Here is a 22,709-nt window from a genome sequence, read left to right on the forward strand (position 1 = left end):
TGGAGGCACCAGGATTGAGAGAACTGTACTTTATATATAAAGATTTTTAATAAATACTAGATCTGGACCCGCCCGACCGGGCGGGTGTGTTTTTTCTGTTTACGTAATGTAATTAAAATTTTCTACACCATTATATAATGTATCAAAATTATAATACAAATGATGACAATAAAACATCACATAATATAAAAATTGCTGTAACATAATTTGATTACAAAATTGATCACAGTGTAATAAGGTAATTTAAGTTGGGCTACATTTCTATTGACAATCATTAAAATATGATGAAACTAAAAATTATGAGTTAGTATGATATATAGTGTTCCAAAAAATAAGAGTTAGTATGATATATGAATGTGTACAATGGAGTGGTACTCGGGTAGAATATATAGTAGAGGGACAATACCCTAGTTGAGAATAAATATATTTGCTTAATTTGCAAGGTATATTAGGCGAAATTAATGAAAATAATATTTTTTTATTCTGTTTTTTGTTTTCGAAATAATGCTTCAAATCTTAATTGTTATGATTTGAAATAGAAAATGATAATATCTTGTGCTTGTTCCTCAAGTTTAGGTGTTTATTGAGTAAATCAAAGATTTTGTGGTTGTTTTAATATTCTCAATGATAAATGCGATGCCGTTCCTTTTGTATAGAGTGGAAATCACGTTTGAGTTATTAAAAATGGATTTCCTTATTTCTAGTTCGTGGGTGTTATATAAGGAAAATAATCAATTTGTGAAAAAGACAAGCATTTTTAAATAGAGATAAATTTAATTTTCAATGGCATTTGACTGTAAATATTGTGTAACTTATAGGGTTATTCTCTAAGTGTACTTCTGTTTTAATAAAGTAGATGTAAATATTGTGTAACTTATAGGGTTATTCTCTAAGTGTACTTCTGTTTTAATAAAGTAGATTATGATCTCATTAAAGTTTCGGACAAATCTTGAATTCTTTTGTCGTAAATTCATTATGTATTGTTGTTCATACAATGTTATTGGACAAGTCGTGGATCTTCATGGGGTTCAAACGGTTCAAGCTATGGGGAAAGAGTAAAAGAAAGTTCAATTTCGTTTGCGTGACTGCATGTAAATTACATGTATACGTTGGGACAGAATATTGGTGTTATGAATGACGTTGGTTCAAATTAAGTTCCTAAAACAAATATAAACATATATAGTTTTATATATTACATAGTATAGTAATATTGTATGGTGTTATATTTATAATTTTGTCCTGAAAACAAACCAAACTGAATTATAATATATATCAGAAAATGTTTTGAACCATTACACACAAAATATATTAGACGTCAGAATATAATAAATTCACTGAGCAATTATGTAATAATTGTTTTAAAAAATAACTTCATAATGTACACAACAAAATCAAAACACAAGTTTCATAGCAAATTTTGCGTTACAATAAAAACAGCACAACCCGCATTCGCAAAAGAATGAAAACCCGCCCGACCGGGCGGGTCATGATCTAGTACATGATTAAGCCAAAAGAAACTTAACCAAGAATAACAATAATCAATTTATCTTAACCGGAAACCCAACCAACCAGCAATCCTAACTGTTAATGTTTCATATGGCTGTCGTTCAGATTTGATTTATTTATAGGTTCGTAAAGAACTTACGTTTTCGGTTTGTTTTGCTTCTCCTTGTCTTCATTTTATGTTCGGATTCGGTATTTTCGACATTAAAAAGTATTAAACTATGATAGCTAAATTAAGTGTTATTCAGTTTTTGATCAATTAGTTTTCTTTTTCATTCAGATTCGTTTGATTTATGGGGATTGAACATTCTAATTGGTTATTTAGATATATGACATGTTTTGGTGTCCAATGCCTGAACATACCTCACATCCAGTGTTTTGAAACCCGACCTGGATCCGCGGTTGAACCGGTAAATTCGGTGACTCAGAAAAAATCCGATTTGGGTTTTGCAATATTTAAAACTCCGCAAAAACCCGCAAAAACCTGCCAAAACCCACAAAAACCCAGAACCCGATACCGGCTGAACCACCGGTTGAACCAATAAATAATTTTTACTTTTTTTAGTTTTTAGATTATGTTTTAGGGCAATTCTCATAAATAAACAATTTTCAAGTTTTGGTCACAAAAATAGACTACAAGGAAGAAAATGACCAAAATATTTTATTTAATAGGTAAAAGGACACTAATACCCTAGATATATAAAAAAATAAAAATAATAAAAAAATATTTTTTTAATAGTTTTAGATTATATGTTTTCAAATTCGAACTTTTTTATAAAAAAAAAAATTTCGATTTTTTTTTATTTTTTCAAATTTTCTTTTTGTAATTCGAAAATATTTTTTGAAACTATTTTTAAAATTTTTATTTTCAAACTTTTAATATTTATTTTCTATTTTATAAAATTTTAAACTTCAAACCCAAATCTTCACCCCTTAACTTTAAACCCTAAGGTTTGGATTAGTTAACCCTATGGGTATAAATGTATATTTACCTCTTTAATGAAACATTTTGATCATTTTGATTCTTAGAGTCTATATTTGTGATAGAAACATTTTTATTGCTATCCTAGGGTATTTCCCTATGTTTTATATTCCAAGTTTTCAATTAAGAAGTTAGGTGCTCACGAAAAAAAGTTAAGTTTTTCCTTTTCAATTTTATATTTTAGATTTTTAGATTTTGATGAAGATTTCATTATGCCACCAGAAAAGAATGAAATGAACAATGGTAGAGAGAACCAAAATTAGTTGATGTGATTTGGTGTTAGTTTATTTCTGTTATTGACAATTTATTACAATGATCTTTTATTTTTGGTTTATTTTGAATTTGAAGTTTTATTTATTATTCACATTAGACATTAAGATTTTCAATTTCAAGTTCCAACTTTTTAAGATCTTCATCTCTATTTTGATTTTCTTGATTCAAAATATATTTGTTTTCTTTTAAAAGTTTAAAGACTGAATGATTATATTCACTTATTTAAATATTTATGAATATTATATCTTGATTTTTTAGATGTCATAACTCTTACTTTGTTACACAAAATTTTAGTAGTCTAAACAATTTTTTTGATATTTTGTATGTCAAATGGAAATAAAAATATAAAAACTAAAATTAAATATTTTTAAATACTTTTTAAACATAAAATATATACATATCCAAACTATTATTTTATATTTTAAAAACATTTAAAAAATATTAAACTTTAGTTTTTATATATTTATAGCTAATATATTATTATATAAAAAAATTAATTCATTTATTAATCCACGGTTCACCCGCAGTCGACCCAGTAACCCAGTAACCCGATAAATCATCTGGTTTAGTGTCTGGATCGGGTTTAAAAACATTGCTCACATCTCATAAGAACTTGCTTGGAAGTAGCTCTCCGTCCACCAAGCTCGTTTGAAAGTTTTCTTGCAAGTACACACATCATTCAAAATATATCATCAGGGCTGGCATGGCCGGCTCATAGTCCATCCCATATCGGATCAGTTGAAATGCCTAATAGATTATTGTTAGCACGTATAAAAATGTTGCTAAACAGACTCGGCTGAAATTTTGGTATATAAACATGTAACAACTAAGAATTATAACATGAGAAAATACAAACATGCATTATGTATTTGCGAGAACACACTATATTGGGCAGCAACAATGCAATGGGCTGGACGATTGGCAATTTGTGCTGAGGGCTCGATGCCTAATATAAATGGGTAGTTTCTGTATAATCAGACTTGTTAAAAAAAATTTAAAAGTACTAGGTCCGTGTCCGCCCTACGGGCGGATAATGTGGTGATGTATTTTTCTTTTTAGTTTATACAAAGAACTTACAAAGTTTGATAAATTTGTCCGCCCTATGCAATATCATTTGATAAATTTGCCCTAAAAAAATTACAAAGTTTTTGAACTTGGGAAGTAGGTAGTTATCTTGTTATCCTTTTATTAATGTTTTTTTTGATGATTTCCTTTGGCCAAAAGCTATATTTACAACGCATCTTTCATGTAAGTTCAATATCTTGACAAAATTTTAGAGGCAAAGAATTTTGAATATATGAAAAGAGTGAAAAAGAAATCATACATATTGATCTGAAGGGTTTGTGGTTTTATTTGGAGAAGAAAAAAAATCATAAGAACGCATGCCGGCAATATAACTTTAAAAATAACATCGGGTATGCATTAAGAAATCTAAAAAACCTTCAAATTAATACTAAACCTAGCGACCAAGCATTTTTTAAAAAGTTAAAAGTAATACACACGAAGGTATGTTCGCTTGTCGAGTGTAGAAGAACGTACCCATATGGAATACTTTGTAGACATAAAAGGAAAATTTATGATGGTTCGAGTTAGGCGAGTACTTGATTTCAGACCTCTGGAAACAGACTTACTTTTCATATGCTTATTTGAAAAAAAATACGTGTAAGCTTATTCCTTGTCTTTATTCTCTGCATCAGCAATGTAAAAATATATATGAGGTTTGATGTTAATAAGAGGGCAAGGGAGAAATCTGAGTAAAATTACTTGAGAAATGCCTACTACGTGAAGAGGTTTTAATGTTTATTCTGATATTCTTTCGTTAGACATCATCATTACATGTAACTGTGTGTCTAATATATTGTAAAGATATATTAAAATAAAATAAATTTGAAAATAGCAAAATGAATGTATGGAAGATACATTGTATGTGAACATAAATATTTTGAGCTACTTATGCGTTTTTCTTTCTCGTGTTGATGGATAAGCAAACGAAATTAAAAGTTATTCTATCAGCTAATTTCATAATTCACTTCAAGCAAAAATCCTACGTGTATTAACCAAATGTTTTGATTGGTCTAATATATTATCATACGTGGACAGGCTAGAAACACTTCATATTCACCTTTTAGTATAGGATAGATTCTGATATTCTTTCGTAAGGCATCATCATTACATGTAACTGTGTGTCTAATATATTGTAAAGATATATTAAAATAAAATAAATTTGAAAATAGCAAAATGAATGTATGGAAGATACATTGTATGTGAACATAAATATTTTGAGCTACTTATGCGTTTTTCTTTCTCGTGTTGATGGATAAGCAAACGAAATTAAAAGTTATTCTATCAGCCCATTTCATAATTCACTTCAAGCAAAAATCCTACGTGTATTAACCAAATGTTTTGATTGGTCTAATATATTATCCTACGTGGACAGGCTAAAAACACTCCATATTCACCTTTTAGTATAGGATAGATTTCAGACCATCAAAATCTCAATCTCATTAATAAATAAGTTCAGCAAAATTAATGAAATTTATTTAGAGTATTTTCATTAAGATTTATTAACATTACAAAAATAATAATTTAGAAAAGAAAGAAAATTTATAGAAAATGTATTTAGAGTATTAAAATTAAAATACAGGGGAAATTGCCAAAAATTATTCAAAACTTGATTTTGAATACAAAAGTGTATCTTAAATTCAATCAAATGCAACTCAAAAGGCTAGTGAAATTATAATAACCTCCTTATGACTAAACAAAAAACATGTATTGAGTTTTACCATTATAACCCTCCGCATGAAAAGACTTACAAAGAAATCTTCTCAGAAAAACTAAAAGGTGACCAGCTTCAGACGGGAGACGCATAAGGTGACCAAAACTCTCACTTGTAAAATCGAAACAGATTATGTGATCATCAATCATGTCTTCTTCAGTATTCCTTTGTGAAGCAAGTCAGTAAGTGTTTCCTTTGAGAGACACGCCACACTGATAAAATAGTTAATCACACTGTTCCCATATTTTTCAACCCTAGATAGAATCTCCTCTACCAAATTTATTGGAAGCTCGGAAATCGTAATTGTTTCAACCTGCAACTAAGATTTTTTTTGTTTGTCCTCTGATCCCTTGAGCATTAGAATCTCTATGTATTATATACAACAACTGAGTACTCCAAACCCTGGAACGCCATGTAATGATTTGAAAAAAAAACTAATATCTTGGTTATTATATTTATCAATTTATAAAAATATTAATTTATAAAAATATTAGTTTTGGGAAATGAAGATTCTGAGAAAGATGAACAAAGAGATAGAGATGAAAACGAAGATATTTGATAGAAACGAAGATATTTAATTTGATGGATATCGACAATGATATCCAATGCATTTTCTTCTTGTCTTCAGAGTTATCCCATCAAAATCTAACTACTAGTGACTGTATTATTTTGCAGAGGCTCACAAAGAGTTCAAAGTAGGACATGGAGTATGTTGCGATAACAATGAGGATAACCTTTAGCATTAGCCATGTTCTTTTTGTGAACGCCACCGCCAGTGGCCGTGGCTGAAAATTTAACGTATCACCACAGCAAAACACAGCCAACCACATCAATCATGAAACCAAGCCAGCCTGTTTTCCTTGACGTTGCGGCTGATTGCGAGGAGTAAAAAGAACGCTGAATATTTCAGCGACAACTACTTCTCAGATTTTGTACTTCCGGCAGTTCACTAAAGACTATTTTAATTTTCCATGGCGTTTAATTTGCTTCCATCACACTGTATTTTCTTTGTCGGTCGCGCATTAATGACAAGAACATGGTTATTGTTTAACTTGCCTGCGTTGGAAATGAACTTTGTAGACCAATTTTAGACTCGTTGTCTGATTCTGTCTATTTTAATGAACCAACATAATTGTGAAAATAAATTATAGAATCAGTTTTACCATTATTTTTTTTTAAATAATGTTCTTTTTAAAGTTTATAAGCACCTTACATTTAGTATTAAAAAAATGTTGATGTCATAAACATCAGTCATGATGAAGGTATCATAATAAGTGGCATCAATTCGTATAGATTAAAAACTATAAATATTTTTATTGTGTAATTCTGAACTAACTAGGTGTTTTCCTGTGCAGTAAGATTTTTTTTTTATATTTAAATTATATTTAAAATACAAATTTTATTAATATTGTAGACTTTATTATTTTCATAACAGTATTTTAATACAAGATAAAATTAAGATAAAAATATTTTTGTTTATTTAAAATTTATTTAAGAATAAATATGTATATATTTAAAATTATAATCTTAGATACATTTTTATATCTTTTTCTTTTGGTTAAATATATTAAATCATTTTGTATAAATTAATAAAAATTGATATAAATTTGTATAATTATCAAAAACTAAAACTAAGCAGTTTTTATAAAGTTTGTAGATATATAAGAAAAAATGATTTTACGATTAAAAATTTCTATTTTTAAAAAAGATTGTAGAAATTTTTGAATATTTTAGTAATAAAAACTCTGTAATTATAAAAAATTAAATTAAATTATATTTTAAAATTTGTAATGTCATATTTGAATATATTTATTTTAATGATGATGCATGATATATTATCATATTCTATAAAGTTTATCGAAATAAATATCAACATTAATTTTAATGTATAAGTTATTACTATATTCTAAAAAGTTTAACAAAAATATAAATCAACATTAATTTAATTGTCCATATCATATTTAACCATAAGCAATGTCATCAATTTTTATAGCCATATCACATTTTTAGTGAAAATAATTATCGAAAATACATGTGGCAAATACTTTTCAAATAATATCTTGAAATTTTGTAAGTAAAAAAAGCAAGTTCAGTGATCTGAACTCTGAATTAAAAGAATATAAAACAGTTGATATTAATAATATATTTTCTTAATAACCTAAATATGTAAGATAATTGGATAATATCTAAGTTTTAACAAATTCTTTAGTTGACAAAAAAAACAAATTCTTTATTAACTTCACATTTACTCACCATCTCATATATATATTTAGATAGTAAAAAAAATCGTAATTTTCACTCATTCATATTTAATTCAATTTACTATTTATAGTTTTATAACATTGATGTAATAGTATATGTGTGATATACTTAAATAATACTGTATGGACAGAGCGAAATGCTAGAAGGCATGGGGAACAACCGAAAGATATTAGCTGTCTAGTCAGGTTTGTGGACAAGACCATGAGACTCAGGTTGCTCTCAGTGAAAGGGATGGGGCAGCAGTACCTTGATGAAGCTCTGATCACTTGGTTTGGGATACAAGAAAGCAATGGAGGAGCTGGATAATTCTTTTATTTTTGTGTAAATACAAAAGAAAACAGTAGCACTTGATGTAAAAAAGGCTTTTGTTTGAATAAAATTTTACATTTATTCAAAAAAAGATATACTTAAATAATAGTGATAAAAATCTCTAGTTATACTAGGGATTTTCCCGGGCTACGCCCGGGTTTTTGACAGTTATATTTTTTTAATATATAATCCACATATATCATGGCTATGATATATAAAATATAAATCGTATATCAAATTTGCAATGATTTAAGCTCAAAATTTGCTTATTGTTACTATCAAAAATATATTTGGGATGCTGAGCAAACATGTGAGATGAATAGAGAGCATTTGTTAGCCTAGAAATGGTTAAATTTTGGTGTATTTTATTTATTATCACATAACTCTCGTATGTTGATTTGCTTCGGCTATATACAAAGAGGCGGAGAGCATTTGTGTTGTCTCAGCTTTAATTATGATCCATATAGATTCTAAGGATACATTTAGATTCTGTAACACCGTACATAAGAACTTCATTATTAGTAATTAAATGGATTAATAAATACAGCGTAGTTGAAAGCAGCACAATCATTAATCAGAATATGGACTTGTGTTTGTGTTATTTCCTAGTATAGGCAACACAAATACTCAGCCAGGACCGGCTTAAAGGAACCCTATTTTTAAAAAATCTATATTGTTATATATAAAAAAAATTATAAATATAATAAATAAAATTAAAAAGGGTTCAAAATAATTTGATATGTATATAGTTTTATTTTCATTAGAAAATATACAAAATATTACTGATTAAATTTTAAAAATATTTTAAACATTATCTGCATATAAATTTTAGAGAGTAAAAATTTTTTTTTTACCGTAGGACCCCTAACAGTATTGAGCCGTCCCTGTGCTCAGCCGTTTTTTATAGCCGAAACAAATCAGCATGAGCTATCTGATTATAAATAAAATCCACAGAAATTTAACCATCTTAATGCTTTTTTAGATTCAATTCTTGTATAAAATCTACAATCTTGTTCTCAAAATCAATGTTCAAGTGATTCATGTTTGTTAACGGAAACAAAGATAAAGAAGAAAAACGGTGAGAGATATTCATTTAAAACTTATTGACCTATTTATCTTTGGCATTAGAAAGGCATGAGTATTAGAATTATGTGGAAAAAAAAGAACATGTTGAGAAGAGATAAATCTTGAAGCTGACATTTAATTACGTACAAAAGAAAATCAAAATACACAAAGAGCTTAGTAGATCTACTCCACAAAGAGAACGCCATAACTTATCCATGACGTGAAGCTAGTGGTACCGCCACTAATCTAAACTAATCCTCAGCATGTTAATCGCGTCGTTAAGCCTCTCATTAGGCATACATAAAGAGCTAACTCATGCTTTGAAGCATCTCAAGTTCGTAGAAGAGAATGGTCGAAACGCTTAACCTGAACTCGACCAGGTAGAGGTCCAACATGTGCTATTGGTACGGAAGGCAAGTTAAGGTTATCAGCCTTTGGTGTTTTTGATATCTGTTAACCCCTGAAGAATAAAACCTTAAATGACAGTTAAGAAACAAACATGTAGAAACAACGTCAGAAACAAATACAAAGATCGCAGTTCAATTCTAAACCAAGCCGAAATTCAGAAAACAGTAAAAACTTGTAGAAAAGCCAGAACACACATGGCGAAATCAAACCTCCCACTTATGTTCCAATCACTCGGCTCACAACACAGATCCCTTGGAGATGACAATATTAGGTAACCTATCTTGAAATCTTGTGTCAGGTCTGAAGCTGTGGATACTATATATGTGCAGGAAGACCTCCATGGTCTGAACCAGCCCATGCTCTGATTGTAAACATGGGTTGGCTAGTGACCAAACCGTGAGCCTGACTCCATAACGCATTGCATAAAGCCAAGACTAAGGCGAAGACACTGATGACCAGAATGTAGTACCATTCAGGTAAGCGAAGCTCATAGCCTCCACCAGCAACCCATGAAGGAATTTTGGTCCTTAAGGAAGGATCTTGTTCTATGCTGATCATCATATGATATCTTTGGTGGCAATGGGAAAGGAGGTTCTCGGACCAGGTCCACCTCGGATCTGGTTTAATAGTCCGGAAAGGGTCCGGCTCACCTTGCAAGTTTGTATACACCGTCGCCTAGGATCATAGCAACAGCAATTAACACCTGAAGAAGAGAAATAAACCATTATTACATCAAACGCTGCGTATAGAAAAGTGAGCAATTGGAATATTTTCTAATCAGTAGCTGCAATTGTTGTAACTGTAAAGAACAAAAAAAAAGTATAAGTAGCTGCTTTGTATTACTAACCAATCACTGCACAAAAAAAAACAGTATGAGTAGCTGCAATTGTTGTAACCAATCACAATTGTGATTTATGATTTATTTATGTTATACTTCTCATGTATATCGGAGAAACCAAGCGAATAAGTAATCTTCAGTTACTCAACACGTATTATAAGGCTGAACATACCAACGTTTTAAATAAAATTGTAGACCTTTGAATATGGGGTATATGACCTTCTTCGTGCTACAAATGCCATGTGTCTGGTTGAGCGAAAGAGCTGCACCAACCTGAAAAACCGTACAGTGATGGTCTTGCCGTTGATAATCCTTTGACAGTTTTATGCAAAGAAAACATTTAATAGTAAAAAGCTAAATCAGACCATATGTATTTGGCGAATGAGAGTGATAAGTGTATGTAAAGGAAAATAAAGTGTATGTAAAAGAGTAGAAAGTAGCTAGAAACACACTGGAAATACATCTTAAAGCCAAAACAGATCTTGAGATGGTGATTTGCGGAAAAATCGACCAAACCATGACAAATGATAACGAAGAGATAAAACAAATTAAGAAGATTAGTTTTTACTAATCACACTGACGTACGCTTAGCTCCACCACATGTCTATGTCCATGATGACTCTTGCAGTAACTGGGTAAAATAAGAGATAAGAGCAAAACTTAGTTAACATTTAGTCTGAGATTACAAAATATATATATATGAAACCAACAATTGATCATAAAGAGGAAGGACCAATATAAGCTCCGAGAAACATAGTATCCTTTTAGCATTGAGATTTCGCTATCCACATTGTTTGGCTGCGAATAATAAAAGATTAAAAACTTCCTTGAAAACGTTATGTTGAAGGAGCATGAAGAAAGATTTAAAAAAAAAACAGAACAAAACAATGCTATTGTTTCTACCTTTGTTCTGTTCAACCATTGCAACAATGAGATCGAACTCCCATATGCAGTTATTGTTATGACGTTCTCAATTCCACGAGGTTTTGCAGCAATTCCACTACCTTTGTTACACATGTTGTCAGTTGCCTTTGTTGCATACTCAAAACAAAGGTAACTAAATACAAACCAGAAATGGATTAGCCAGAAAAGTAGCTCGGCCTCCGCCAAGCCAGGAGAGACATCATTGAAGAATTGAGCGGAGCCTTCCCGGTGGATTTCTCTGTTCTTATAGTCATCGCCTGGTTTGATGTTTATAAAGCTATATGTTGAGGGAATCGCAACGGTTTCATGGCTCACTATTGCTGCAATTAGTAATGGGTTTTATTACACAGAGTTGTGGGAGCCCGACGTTACAGATAATAAGCGGAAAAGATGGCAAACAGATGTTTGATAGGGTTTGGAGACGATTAGGATTAAACTATAGGCTTCTCAAAATTTGGGCCGTAACAAAACCAATGAGCCCACACGAAAGAGGCCAGCTTTTTTCATTTTCGGCTTGACGTGATCTGATGTGTCCAAGTAAAAGTTCCTGATTGGCTGATTTAAAATGAGGACGTGGATAGTCTAGCTACTCCTTATATATCCCTTTTAATATTAGTTAGATTGAAAAGACGGTTTCATAGTTTGGGAAAGAGAAACAAAAGAGGAAAAAGAAAAAGAAATTAAAACGACGGTGAAAAATCTCGAGAGGGTTTTCTTCTTATATATCATCCATCCCCCCCTTCGCCTTCCTTGTTCGTATTCTCGCGGCTGACAAAAGACACAGAGCGTCGTTATATATTTTCAATCCAGATCCGATTGTGCGAGAGAGATAGAGAGAGAGAGAGGCAGCTCACGGCGGATAAGATGAGCAGCAGCAGCATTAAGGTCGTTGTCGGCGGCGGCGGAGGGAGAAAGGGCAATAATGGAATGAACGATATCCCGTCAGGGTCTAGGAAAATAGTACAGAGCTTGAAGGAAGTCGTCAACTCTCCCGAGGCTGAGATCTACGCTATGCTCAAAGAGTGCAATATGGATCCTAACGAAGCCGTTCATCGCCTCCTCTCTCAAGGTTTCTCGATTAGGGTTTATCGTAATTGGCTGATTGTTTAGGGTTTCAATTGGGGTTTTCAATTCTGATGTATCAAAGCTTTTTGATTTTTTAGTTTGGTACTATTCATATAGTTTAAAAGTCGTCTTTTTTGGTGAAAGTTTGTTTTTGTTTTCTTACTTGTGGAAGTTAGTTCTCAGCGTCAAGGTTTTGTCTTTATTAGTTGGCGTCTATTTTGTGATACTCATACTTGCTTTTGTTCTCTCTCTATCCAGATCCTTTTCACGAGGTGAAGAGCAAAAAAGAGAAGAAGAAAGAGGTGAGTCAGTCAGTGTTGAAACCTGTTTTCTTACCGCAAATAGACCAGAGTCTCTCTTTTGTGGCATTTTAAAATGCAAACTAATTGGCAACTATTTATTGTGTTTTAGCACCATTATCTGCTGTTTCTAGTCACTGTTTTGTTCATTGACATGCCTAATGGTGTCGATATACACCTGACTCTAGATGTTTTGGTGGAAGTCGATCATATTTCTAGTTTTAGTTATTATCATTTGGTTTACTGGAGCTTTTGGCGATTTTTGAAGTCTTTTGTTTCTATTCAGACAAGGGATATACCGGATTCCCGGCCGCGTGGTGCTAATAACAGATACAACAGCGGTGGTAGAGGTGGTTCTGATCGCTATGCTGGACGAAGTGCATCTACCCATCTCAGCTCTGCTGGTATAAACACGATCTCTTGAATGCGTAAAGTGTATATAGTTTTAAACTTTACGATTCATGCTTATGTGCTTCTGCTGTTCAGATTCTGGAAACTTCCAGGGGAAATCTACAAGCAAGAAAGAAAGTGGAACTCAGGGTTACACTAGTTCTTGGTCTTCTGCCTCTGGAGTGCCAAACCACCAGCTGACACCACACAGGTTTTCCCTTGAGTGGTCTCTTTCTTTTGCAGTTTGAAAGTTGAAGCAACTGAAAAAATCAGTGGAAGTTTTGTATGCTTCATATTGAAATTGAATGAAAATAATTGGTTTCATATTTCAACCATTAAGTTAATGATTGTATTGGTAGAATCCATTAAGTAGTGTATCAGAGTGATGAGGTTATGAAATTGAACTTCTGTGATCATTTTGTTTGATCTTAGGCCTTGTCCTTGAAGAACCTTTAGCTGGCTCAAACTCTTTCTTAGGGTTTAAAGTGTTTATATGATAGTTACTTTATAGGTTTTACTTTGACTAGTTTATTGCAGATCGTTAATTTCTGAATGATCGGAGTTTATAACTAAACAATCTTTTATGTGTAGTAGTTTGATCAATTAGAAGCAATGCAAATGTTTCACATGATGAGTCTAGTTGTAGGGGTCGTATGAAGAGGATAGGCGCGGTTTCTTTGTCAAAATCTTGCTATTTCAACTGTTTCTGATGCACGCTTTATATCTGCAGTGATTCTGTTGTAACGGAAAATAAATTGCCATCTGCTACCGGCGATGGAATATCACCATCACAGCCTGCTTCTGGACATCAAACTGCATGGTTTGGGGCTCCAGGCCAGATGTCTATGGCTGACATTGTGAAGATGGGTAGACCACAGAACAAGACAACAAACTCAAAACAGAATGTCAATATGCGTTCTGAGATTAATCACGAGCATGAAGCTAATGCAGACCACCAGGTCCCTGTTAAAGAAGAGTGGCCATCGATTCAGAAGCCACTAGCTCCTGGTAAACCTTCTGTATCAGTAGCACCAGCAGAGTCAGAGGTATGCGACGGTCAAGCTGATTTCCAATCCGCCAGAGTAGATCAGCATCTGAGCGACCGGTTAGAAAACATACATTTAGCAGAAAGTGGCCCTTCTGAGAATCTTAGAGTCGATCAACTGCAACCTAACTCGGTTACTGTTAAAAATGTCCAAGAAGATGACTCTGGGGTTTCGTCTGAATTTAACGAGAATCAGTACGCATATCAGACGCAGAGCCATCCTGTAGAGCACCACAAAGGTAATATCTTAAGTCTGTATTCATGTTTTCTTAGTGCTTATCTCGGATTAAATTTGGTGTAATGGTCTGATTTTTTTCTTTTGATGGTTATGTGAGCACTCTCTGTATATTTGAGGTGAATGACACTGTGTCTTTTCATCAAATGAATCACAATGATTGCTAGTAGTCTGCCTTCATGATCAAAATCCTTCTTATATTTCATCTTGGGGCCGGATTGTGTTAATTGATAATGTGAATGCATATACCCTTATAGTTCTGCTGGAGGTGGATGAAAGCTTTTTTTTTTGCTATTTGTTTGTTCTGAAACTATTATTTGTCTGTTCTGTTTTCTTCTACCAGTTATCTTTTGGTGGTAGAGTTAATACTCAGTTTGAAGTTCTGCAATAAGAAAAAACAGATTGCTTTTTTGGGTTTTTGGTTTTTTGGATGTTCCTTATTCACCGTGTCATTATTACTTTTCAGATGAAGATGAGGATTCATCTGGTTCGGCTGACGTTCAACAACTAACAGTAGATAGTCATGATCAAGCAGCCTCGCATGAAGAGGATAGACGTGCTGTCGTTATTCCTAATCATTTGCTTATCCATACAGAAGAATGCTCACAATTAAGTTTTGGAAGTTTTGGAGCTTTTGGATCAAAGTCTTTGAGCAACAACGCAGAAGAGACTCCTGATGTAGCTCAACAGATCGAACATTCAGATGCAAGGTATCCCCTTACCGCTGATTTCTTCTTCCAAAATATTCTATGGTTTTACTTTTATCTCTTATTTACTAACTGATCAATGCTTTTGCTTTACAGAAACACTGAGTTCTATGGAGATGAACATCTTGAAAGCACGGTCAATGGAAATATGGGCCACGCAGCTGCTGCTGGAAGTTATGATGATTCCTTAGAATCTAGGCAAGAGAACCCCGAGACTGTCCAGGAGCATCAGTATACATATGCTCAGTCCGAGCCAGGGTACGCTAATCAGCAGCTGAATACTGCATATGATGCGTCACAGACACATGCACAAAATCAGACGCAGAACCCCGTGACTGTTCAGGAGCACCAGTACGCATTTGCTCAGTCTGAGCCAGGGTACTCTAAGCAGCAGCAGCAGCTGAATACTGCGTATGATGCGTCACAGACACATGCACAGAATCTTGCTTCGTTATCGAATGTGATGGTAAGTTGCTAAGTCACATGTGCATTATTTATGATAGCTTGTTTGCACCCGGAATATTGCATTCAGACTGTTCATATTTTTGCCGAAAATGTAGTTTTGTGATCACTGAAGTGATATGAGGCTATTAATGCCTTTAAAATTCTCTAATGGCAATGCTAATATTGGTTCTTGTTTGTGTTTTTGCCTCAGCAGGGGTATACACACTCAGTTCCCAACAGTTTATTGGGGCAAACTGCACAAAATGCGAGGGAGCTTGATTTCCAGTATTCCCCTTTTGCCCAGTCTATGCAGTCAAGAAACAACAACAATGCTTCATCTCTTGGTGGCCAAAGCATTTCCATGCCTGAGGTAAATAATCCCTTAAAGAAAAAGGGCAATTGTCAATAATAGCACCTTTTGAAGTTTATGTCACAAAAAGAGCACTAGAAGGAGAAAGTCACAAAAATGACATTCATTAAAGGGTAAAATGTCCCTAATATCCTTGGTTTAAATTAAATAAACAAACAAAAAAAAAAAAAAAAAATAATAATAATAAAAAAAAAAAAAAAATTTTATAGTTTCAGATTATATGTTTTCAGATTCGAAATTTTTATAATTTTTTTTAAAAAAAAATTTTGAATTTTTTTTGAATTTTTTTTTCAAATTTTCTTTTTATAGTTTAAAAATAATTTTTGAAACTGTTTTATAAATTTTTATTTTTTATTTTAGTATTTATTTTTTATAAAATTTTAAACTCTAATTCCAAAACCCCACCCCCTTAACTCTAAACCCTAAGGTTTGGATTAATTAACCCAAGGGGTATAAGTGTATATTTACCTCTTTAATGAAACCTATTTTTGTGACTTTGAGCCTTGAGTGCTACTTTGGGAACAAAAACTTGGTTTGGTGCTATCCTAGTCTTTTTCTCAAAGAAAAACGAGATGTCTTTCGTTTCCACAAACTTCTGTCTACTATTAATTAGTATGAAGTTAGTAATGTCCTGTTATTAATGGTGGAGTCAATTCAGCAATGTTTGCTTAACTAAACAGAATAGTTTCTTTTATGTTGGGAAATTGATTTTGTGGATTTGGTTCTGATCAACCCTTTGTCTGATTATGATTATATATTCTCTTACATGGCAGGCCCTACGAGGCAGTGGAATTCCAGCAACACAGCCAACGCAGCAAAACTTAGCCGGTGCTAATATCGCAACTGGACCAGCTCTTCCTCAACAACAGCTTCCAATGCATCCTTACTCTCAACCCACAATGCCGCTAGCACACTTTGCAAACATGATCAGTTACCCTATGATTCCTCAGAACTATCCATACATGCCATCCGCTTTCCAGCAAGCGTTTGCTGGTAACAGCTCATACCACCAGCAACAACTAGCTGCGTTGCTTCCTCAGTACAAAGCCAATCTCTCTCCTAGTACTTTGCCTCAGTCTGGAACAGCTCCTGCTTCCGCTTATGGATTTGGAAACTCCACCAATGTTGGATCCGCTGGAAACTTCCCTCTTAACCAACAGTCTGCTCCTACCGGTTATGAAGATGTTTTGAGTTCTCAATACAAAGAGAACAGTAATCTGTTGGCACTCCAGCAGCAACAACAGCAGCAGCAGGTAATTTTGTCTCTTTATAGTCACTTTCTCTTGGTTTCAGACCTTGAATCATCCGATGACATTTCCCTCTTTACTTTCAGAATGATAATTCGGCGATGTGGCATCACGGCCATGGTTCTCGAACCATGTCAGGTGTTCCGGCTAACGCGTACTTCAACCTCCAACAACAGCAGCAACTACAACAAGCTCAGCAAGCAGCAGGAGGGTATCGCCAAGCTCAGCAACAACAGCAGTATGGGTCTCATGGCTACCCTAATTTCTATCAGTCCCAAACAGAAATGTCGCACGAGCGCCAGCAGCAAAACCCTAGAGACGCTGCAGGAGCTCAGCCCTCGAACCAAACCCAGCAGCAGCTGTGGCAAAACTCTTACTAAAATAAAAGAAAGTTGAGTGATTTTCTTTAGCTCCTTTCTGTTATAGAGAGGTTTGTATGGCGAGGGTGAAGAGGAAATGGATATGTTCTTAATGTATTAACTATAATCATCATCCTTTTTGTCTCCTTTGTAACTTAGCAAACATTTCCTTTAACCGGTCTCGTCTTTTCATGTCCTTGGTGTTTAAACGTTTTGTTAAAGATCTTCTAGCTTTGGGCTTAACAACACCTTGATACTCATCTTTTACTTTTTAGTCAGAGGGGTCTCCCCTAAGCGTCTGTGGAAATAAGAATGTTAGAAGTTAAATCTTTCTAGATAGCTTTTAAGACGGGTTATAATGGTTAGAAGCTTCTCTCCAGCTGTAGAAGTCGATGGATGGTGTAAAGATAACGTCTGAATTGATCTTATATTCAGTCTAATTTTTCTGAGTACTAGTAAACATGCATGTGACGGTGGAGTCAATTCAATGTTTTGAATAAAACATTACAATACTCTACGAATGTCGTCATGATACAAAACTAAGAAGAAAAGAAATCGCGTATGCATGGGCATGATTTTTTTTTTTCATTGAATCGTTCAACAAGTTACATATTATATCCATGCCCCATGCCATAATTTTTTGTTTTGTTCTTTGGGCTTCCCATGCCAAGTAGATGTAAGGAAGACTCAGAAAATAAAATCGAGTCCGTTTGTCAATCCTAATGCATATAATTTCTTATATATTGAAATCACGAAAAACACTTCAAAAGTGTATGAAAGAAATATATCATAAGATGCAATGGACGATAATGCGCATATGCACATGATATATTTAACGCGTCAAAAAACACAATGAGTGTCATCCACTTCAAGAAGAACAAAAAAATAGTGGATGACACTCATCTTGTAATCATACATCTCCAAGTTATATTTCATGAAATCCACCAAGTATAATTAAAAGAAGAAAAAACAGAGGAACAAACAGAATCTTGAAATCTGTAAATCCACAATATAAAAGGAGACACTATAATGATGAGTTCCACTTAGCAATTTTTTTATAAACATAGAGGAAGAAACAATATCTGAAAAAGAAGAAGACGAGAAGTTAATTTGCCCCAACTCACCACTTCAACAAAAGAGCTTTCAATTGCTAGAGATTCTGTCTCTCTCTTTACTTTTTCTTTGCAATGAATATCTTAACTCAGTGCTTTTCTCGTATGGAATAAAATTTCTTCCGTCAATTTCACAAATGGAGAAGAGACATTAGGCAAACAAAAAAAAAAGTGGAGAAGAGACCAGCCATATCATAGTTAAACCCTCAACACAAACCGCAAACCCCATTTCTTTAATCAATCTTGATCACACAATTAGCTAAATCAAACATTCCAAGACGCATACATTCCTCTGAGGAAACTAACTACCACTAGTCAATAACTCAATACTCAGAAGTCTTTGTTACTTTGATCTCTTTTATATCTTTAAATCAAAGTATAACCCCACCTTTATTAAACTGTTATATAAAATACAATATATATGCATTCTCGTCTTTCTTTACCTTCCAAGCAAATCTCCTCCCCTATTTGATTTTTACATATCTCAAATAATTAACAGAACACAATGCAATAGGTTTCACAACAAATACAATACACATCAAGACCATAATACACTAAACTCTTTTTCTTTTTCCTCTGGAAGATACACATACACATATGACAAATCTTCTCTAAAACTTTACTTTGTATTATTATTATACCTCCCAACCAAATAAATGTATTATAATATAAACAATCAATGAACACATAGATCACAATACAGGTACAGAGATTGACATCGGAACAGAGACATCCGTCGTAAAATTCCCGCCGTCCCTATTCTCGTTCACATTCCCTACAAACCCATACCCGCCTGACCTCATCGCCGCATGCTCCCGCCTCTGGAAAACCCGAGCAAGCGAAGCAGCTTTCCTTCTAGCCCTCTTCGTCCCGGTGAACAAAAGCGTCTGCAGCAACCCCGCAATGGCCGGTGCTCTCAACACTTTCTCCGCCGCCGCGGCTCCACCGCTTCTACAAAGCTCAAGCAACGCAGCCACCGCGTTCTCTTTCCCTCTAGCCGTCCCGCATCTCATCATCCCCATGAGCCCCGTCACGGCCCCTTCCTCTCTCCCTATAGCCTCGGCTCCAAGAGACTGTCTCACCAACAAAGCCAATGCTCCCGCCGCCTCCTCGGAAACGACGTCGTTCTTGAGCGCTCCGACGAGGCTCGTCACGCCTCCTCCTTCGATCATTCTACCGCAGTTATCAGGGTGTGTTGATAAGTTGTATAACGCTGTCACCGCGTCTTTCTTCCCTCTCGGCGTCCCGTTTCGAAGCAGCGAGGATAACGCCTCGACGCAATGGTCAGTAAACGCTATGCGTTTCTTGTACTCGTGTACTGCGGAGAGACTGAACAATGTGGCCGCTGCGTTCTCCTGCGCTTCCACTGTGAGACCGGAGACGAGAACGTTTACTATACACTCCAAACAATCGTCCTCCTCCATGATCAGACTCTTGTTCTTCTCGTATATCGAGAGGTTAAGCATGGCTGTCACAGAGTTCTCCTGCGCTATAGCGTTCTCCGACTTGAGAAGGCGGCGCAGGTGCGGTATCGCACCTGCTTCCGCGATGAAAGATCGGTTATCCTTCCCGGTTTTCGCCAGAAGACGAATCTCCCTCGCCGCGATTGTTTGCCCCGCTTCAGACGATCCGTCTGCTAGAAACTTGACGAGTATCGAAACAGTAGCTTTGTTAGCTTCAACCGCAGCTTTCGTCGGGAGAGCCGACACAACCGAATCTGTAACAAACTCAGACTCAATAGCTACACCACTCGCTGTACACCATTGGACGATCAAGTTCTTGAGAGCTCGATTGGGGACGATGCGAGAGTCCATAAGAGTTTGTCCTGTTTTGGGACAAGTACAGTGTCCTTCTTCGATCCACCTAGCGATGGAGGTTCGGTCGTAAGTCTGACCTGTGGAAACAATCACAGGATCTGTCATCAGGTCGAGAGAGATCGGACAAACGAAATCTTTCGGAACTGAAGTTACGATCGTGTCCTCTCCAACCTTCGGATGATTATTCTCGATTCTCCACTCTACTCCATCTTCTTCGAAACCGAATAACAGAAACCTAGAGTAACGTGCGATCGCTACGAAACCGTTGATAACTGAACTCGCAGGCTCTAAGTCTCCGTCGTGATTCACAATCTGTTCTTCCAAGAACTCGATTTCGTTTCTGTAAGAATTAGAATCCTTAAACGCTAACCTCTCTACGAAGAAGGTTTTTAGAGCGGTTGGGCTCGGAATCTCACCGTTCTCGAAGGATTCGAGAAAGGAGTAGAATGTTTCGCGTAAGGACTCGTCGTTGTTATCGATGTACAATCTTGATTTCAAGGATTGGTTTTGTAACAGCTTGATATGCTCTCTGATGTCGTCGGAGAGGTTGAGCTCGTTGACAGGGAAGACATCAAGAAGAGTCGAAATCTCTTGGTTCAAGTCATGGAAGTAGCCGGAGATCGAAGGGTTTTGTAATAACAGCCACAACTTACTGGATTGAGCGACGTACTCGAGGAGGATCTTGGACCTGTAGATGAGAAGATAAAACTCCTTCAGACACAGCAACGCTGTTGTTGAAGAAGAGGGAGAGCGTGTCTCAGCGAGGAACTCGAATAACACGACGAAGATCTCGATCTTACGAAGCAGGGCACGAGCGTTCCTGCGTTGGAACGAGAACCGTGTGGCGGCGAAAGAAGAGACGACCTCTGAGGAGATGGAAGCTAGGGTTTTCACGAGAGCGATGCCGGAGAGGTCAAAGGGGGCTAAAAAGGCTTCTAGTGATGGGGATCTCCTCCGCCGCAGAGATGAGAATATAGCCGCGGTGGCCATTGATTCTGTCTCCGTTATTTTTAGCCCAGATTGGGAAAAAACCCACAAAGGTTTATGTAATATATATATATAAATAGAAAGAACAAAGTCAGAGGAGAAGAAAGTGAAAAGGACAATACTTTCTGGGAAAGAGAGGAGAAGGACGAAGAAGAAGAAGAAGAACAACGCGTAATCTCTTTTTTGTTTCTCTCTCTCTATAAGAAAGTTTTTTATTACAGCGAAAGGTTTCGAGTAAAGTCAAATACTCTGGAATGTAACGGATAGATAGAATCCGTGTTCTGTCCATTTGATATTCTGTTCTTTTTCTAATCTAATCCAACAAAACAAATCTATTAAGTTAACTACTCTTTTAACCATCTCTGATTCGTAATTAATGTCTTCTGCAAAATAGTTATTAGTCTCGTTTATCAACGTATTTTCTTTTTTAATGTTCTGAGATTCGATTGTTGTATCAATACTATAGCATATGTTATCGTGTGGTGTATAGATAAATCATTACCCCTTCTTTAGGTTTGTTTGACCATCTGGTGAACCACTAATTTAGGTCGGCAACGTACTAAGAACACGACGTATAATAAACACATAGCATTTAATTCTTGACATAATCTCTCTTAAATTATGCCCGTATTTCTACAGAATCGTTAATTTCTTGATCGTAATTAAAACAAAATACTTATATATATAGAGACAAGGAGTCAAAGGTCGACTTATGTAGAATCTAGTCAACGGCATCAGCCATTTTATTAGTTTGATTCTCTACTTTCTTTAGCTTTATGAAGTTCGGGAATAAAATTAGGCTGGCCAACAACTAAACTAATCACAAATGTAAAACAAAACATTGCAAAAAAAAAAGTCTATTAAAAAGTCATACATCACCAACTACCTAAGGCTTGTAACTGGTGCTGGTTTCTACAAACAATACCACCCGCAAGGCCAAAACTTATTAACCATAGGGAAGAACGTCGGTTACGTTGGACTGGCACCAATTACAAGAGAGAGATCACGTCAGCTGCTATAAGTTGGTTGGATTCTCTGCAAAACGTATTTTATCTGGAGGGGTTAGTCGATCGATCAATGAATCACCTATTCACCTTTCTCCCAGGAATATAAGTGCATTGTATAAAGGGCAAATCTCCAAAATAGCACATTTCTAAGTTTATATCACAAAAATAGCACTCAAAAACTAAAATGACCAAAATAGTATTTTATCTTTTGAAAAAGGGCAATTGTCAATAATAGCACCTTTTGAAGTTTATGTCTCAAAAATGACACTAGAAGAAGAAAGTCAC

At 34.9% G+C, this 22,709-nt stretch overlaps 3 protein-coding genes across 14 annotated transcripts; 1 reads left to right on the forward strand and 2 right to left on the reverse strand.

Moving 5' to 3' along the window:
* Positions 1-9,619: 9,619 nt before the first annotated feature.
* LOC103840489 lies at positions 9,620-11,733 on the reverse strand. 10 transcript variants are annotated; one of them, XR_004451982.1, is made up of 6 exons: positions 11,486-11,733; positions 11,320-11,420; positions 11,150-11,214; positions 11,002-11,047; positions 10,589-10,689; positions 9,620-10,281 (listed from the first exon to the last, which is right to left on the reverse strand). XR_004451982.1 is itself a non-coding variant. In XM_033281396.1 (5 exons), the coding sequence occupies exons 1-5, from the start codon at positions 11,431-11,433 to the stop codon at positions 10,136-10,138; spliced, it is 447 nt and encodes a 148-aa protein (XP_033137287.1). In that variant the 5' UTR covers positions 11,434-11,733; the 3' UTR covers positions 9,620-10,135. The 10 variants fall into 10 exon arrangements, 2 of the variants coding, with proteins under 2 accessions (XP_033137287.1, XP_033137286.1); XR_004451981.1 differs by having other exon boundaries at positions 9,620-10,689; positions 10,985-11,047; XM_033281396.1 differs by having other exon boundaries at positions 10,614-10,689; positions 11,320-11,733.
* Positions 11,734-11,971: 238 nt separating this feature from the next.
* On the forward strand, positions 11,972-17,765 carry LOC103840490 (putative uncharacterized protein DDB_G0271606). Of its 3 annotated transcripts, none has more exons than XM_018654784.2 (10): positions 11,972-12,409; positions 12,664-12,707; positions 12,991-13,108; positions 13,191-13,305; positions 13,825-14,378; positions 14,841-15,084; positions 15,178-15,547; positions 15,737-15,895; positions 16,669-17,148; positions 17,226-17,765. In XM_018654784.2, the coding sequence occupies exons 1-10, from the start codon at positions 12,205-12,207 to the stop codon at positions 17,520-17,522; spliced, it is 2,586 nt and encodes an 861-aa protein (XP_018510300.2). In that variant the 5' UTR covers positions 11,972-12,204; the 3' UTR covers positions 17,523-17,765. The 3 variants fall into 3 exon arrangements, with proteins under 3 accessions (XP_018510300.2, XP_018510302.2, XP_018510301.2); XM_018654786.2 differs by having other exon boundaries at positions 12,050-12,409; positions 17,229-17,765; XM_018654785.2 differs by having other exon boundaries at positions 12,050-12,409; positions 15,740-15,895.
* A 1,337-nt stretch (positions 17,766-19,102) lies between these two features.
* LOC103840491 (U-box domain-containing protein 17) lies at positions 19,103-22,644 on the reverse strand. Its single transcript, XM_009117001.3, has one exon. The coding sequence runs from the start codon at positions 21,418-21,420 to the stop codon at positions 19,306-19,308; it is 2,115 nt and encodes a 704-aa protein (XP_009115249.1). The 5' UTR covers positions 21,421-22,644; the 3' UTR covers positions 19,103-19,305.
* Between the last annotated feature and the right edge of the window lie 65 nt (positions 22,645-22,709).

The sequence above is a fragment of the Brassica rapa genome, chromosome A09, assembly GCF_000309985.2.
Source record: "Brassica rapa cultivar Chiifu-401-42 chromosome A09, CAAS_Brap_v3.01, whole genome shotgun sequence".
Taxonomy (NCBI): Eukaryota; Viridiplantae; Streptophyta; class Magnoliopsida; order Brassicales; family Brassicaceae; genus Brassica; species Brassica rapa.

What these genes read in the sequence shown, in the direction of transcription:
- LOC103840490 (XM_018654784.2), top strand. Translation starts at nt 12,205, where the DNA reads ATGAGCAGCAGCAGCATTAAGGTCGTTGTCGGCGGCGGCGGAGGGAGA. An exon ending in TCCTGTAGAGCACCACAAAG is followed by an intron (nt 14,379 to 14,840) that starts GTAATATCTTAA and finishes ATTACTTTTCAG; the next exon opens with ATGAAGATGAGGATTCATCT. An exon ending in CTTCGTTATCGAATGTGATG is followed by an intron (nt 15,548 to 15,736) that starts GTAAGTTGCTAA and finishes TTTTTGCCTCAG; the next exon opens with CAGGGGTATACACACTCAGT.
- LOC103840489 (XM_033281395.1), bottom strand. Translation starts at nt 11,433, where the DNA reads ATGTGTAACAAAGGTAGTGGAATTGCTGCAAAACCTCGTGGAATTGAG. An exon ending in GTTTCTCGGAGCTTATATTG is followed by an intron (nt 11,048 to 11,149) that starts GTCCTTCCTCTT and finishes TATTTTACCCAG; the next exon opens with TTACTGCAAGAGTCATCATG. An exon ending in CATATACCCCATATTCAAAG is followed by an intron (nt 10,282 to 10,613) that starts GTCTACAATTTT and finishes TCTCTTCTTCAG; the next exon opens with GTGTTAATTGCTGTTGCTAT.
- LOC103840491 (XM_009117001.3), bottom strand. Translation starts at nt 21,420, where the DNA reads ATGGCCACCGCGGCTATATTCTCATCTCTGCGGCGGAGGAGATCCCCA.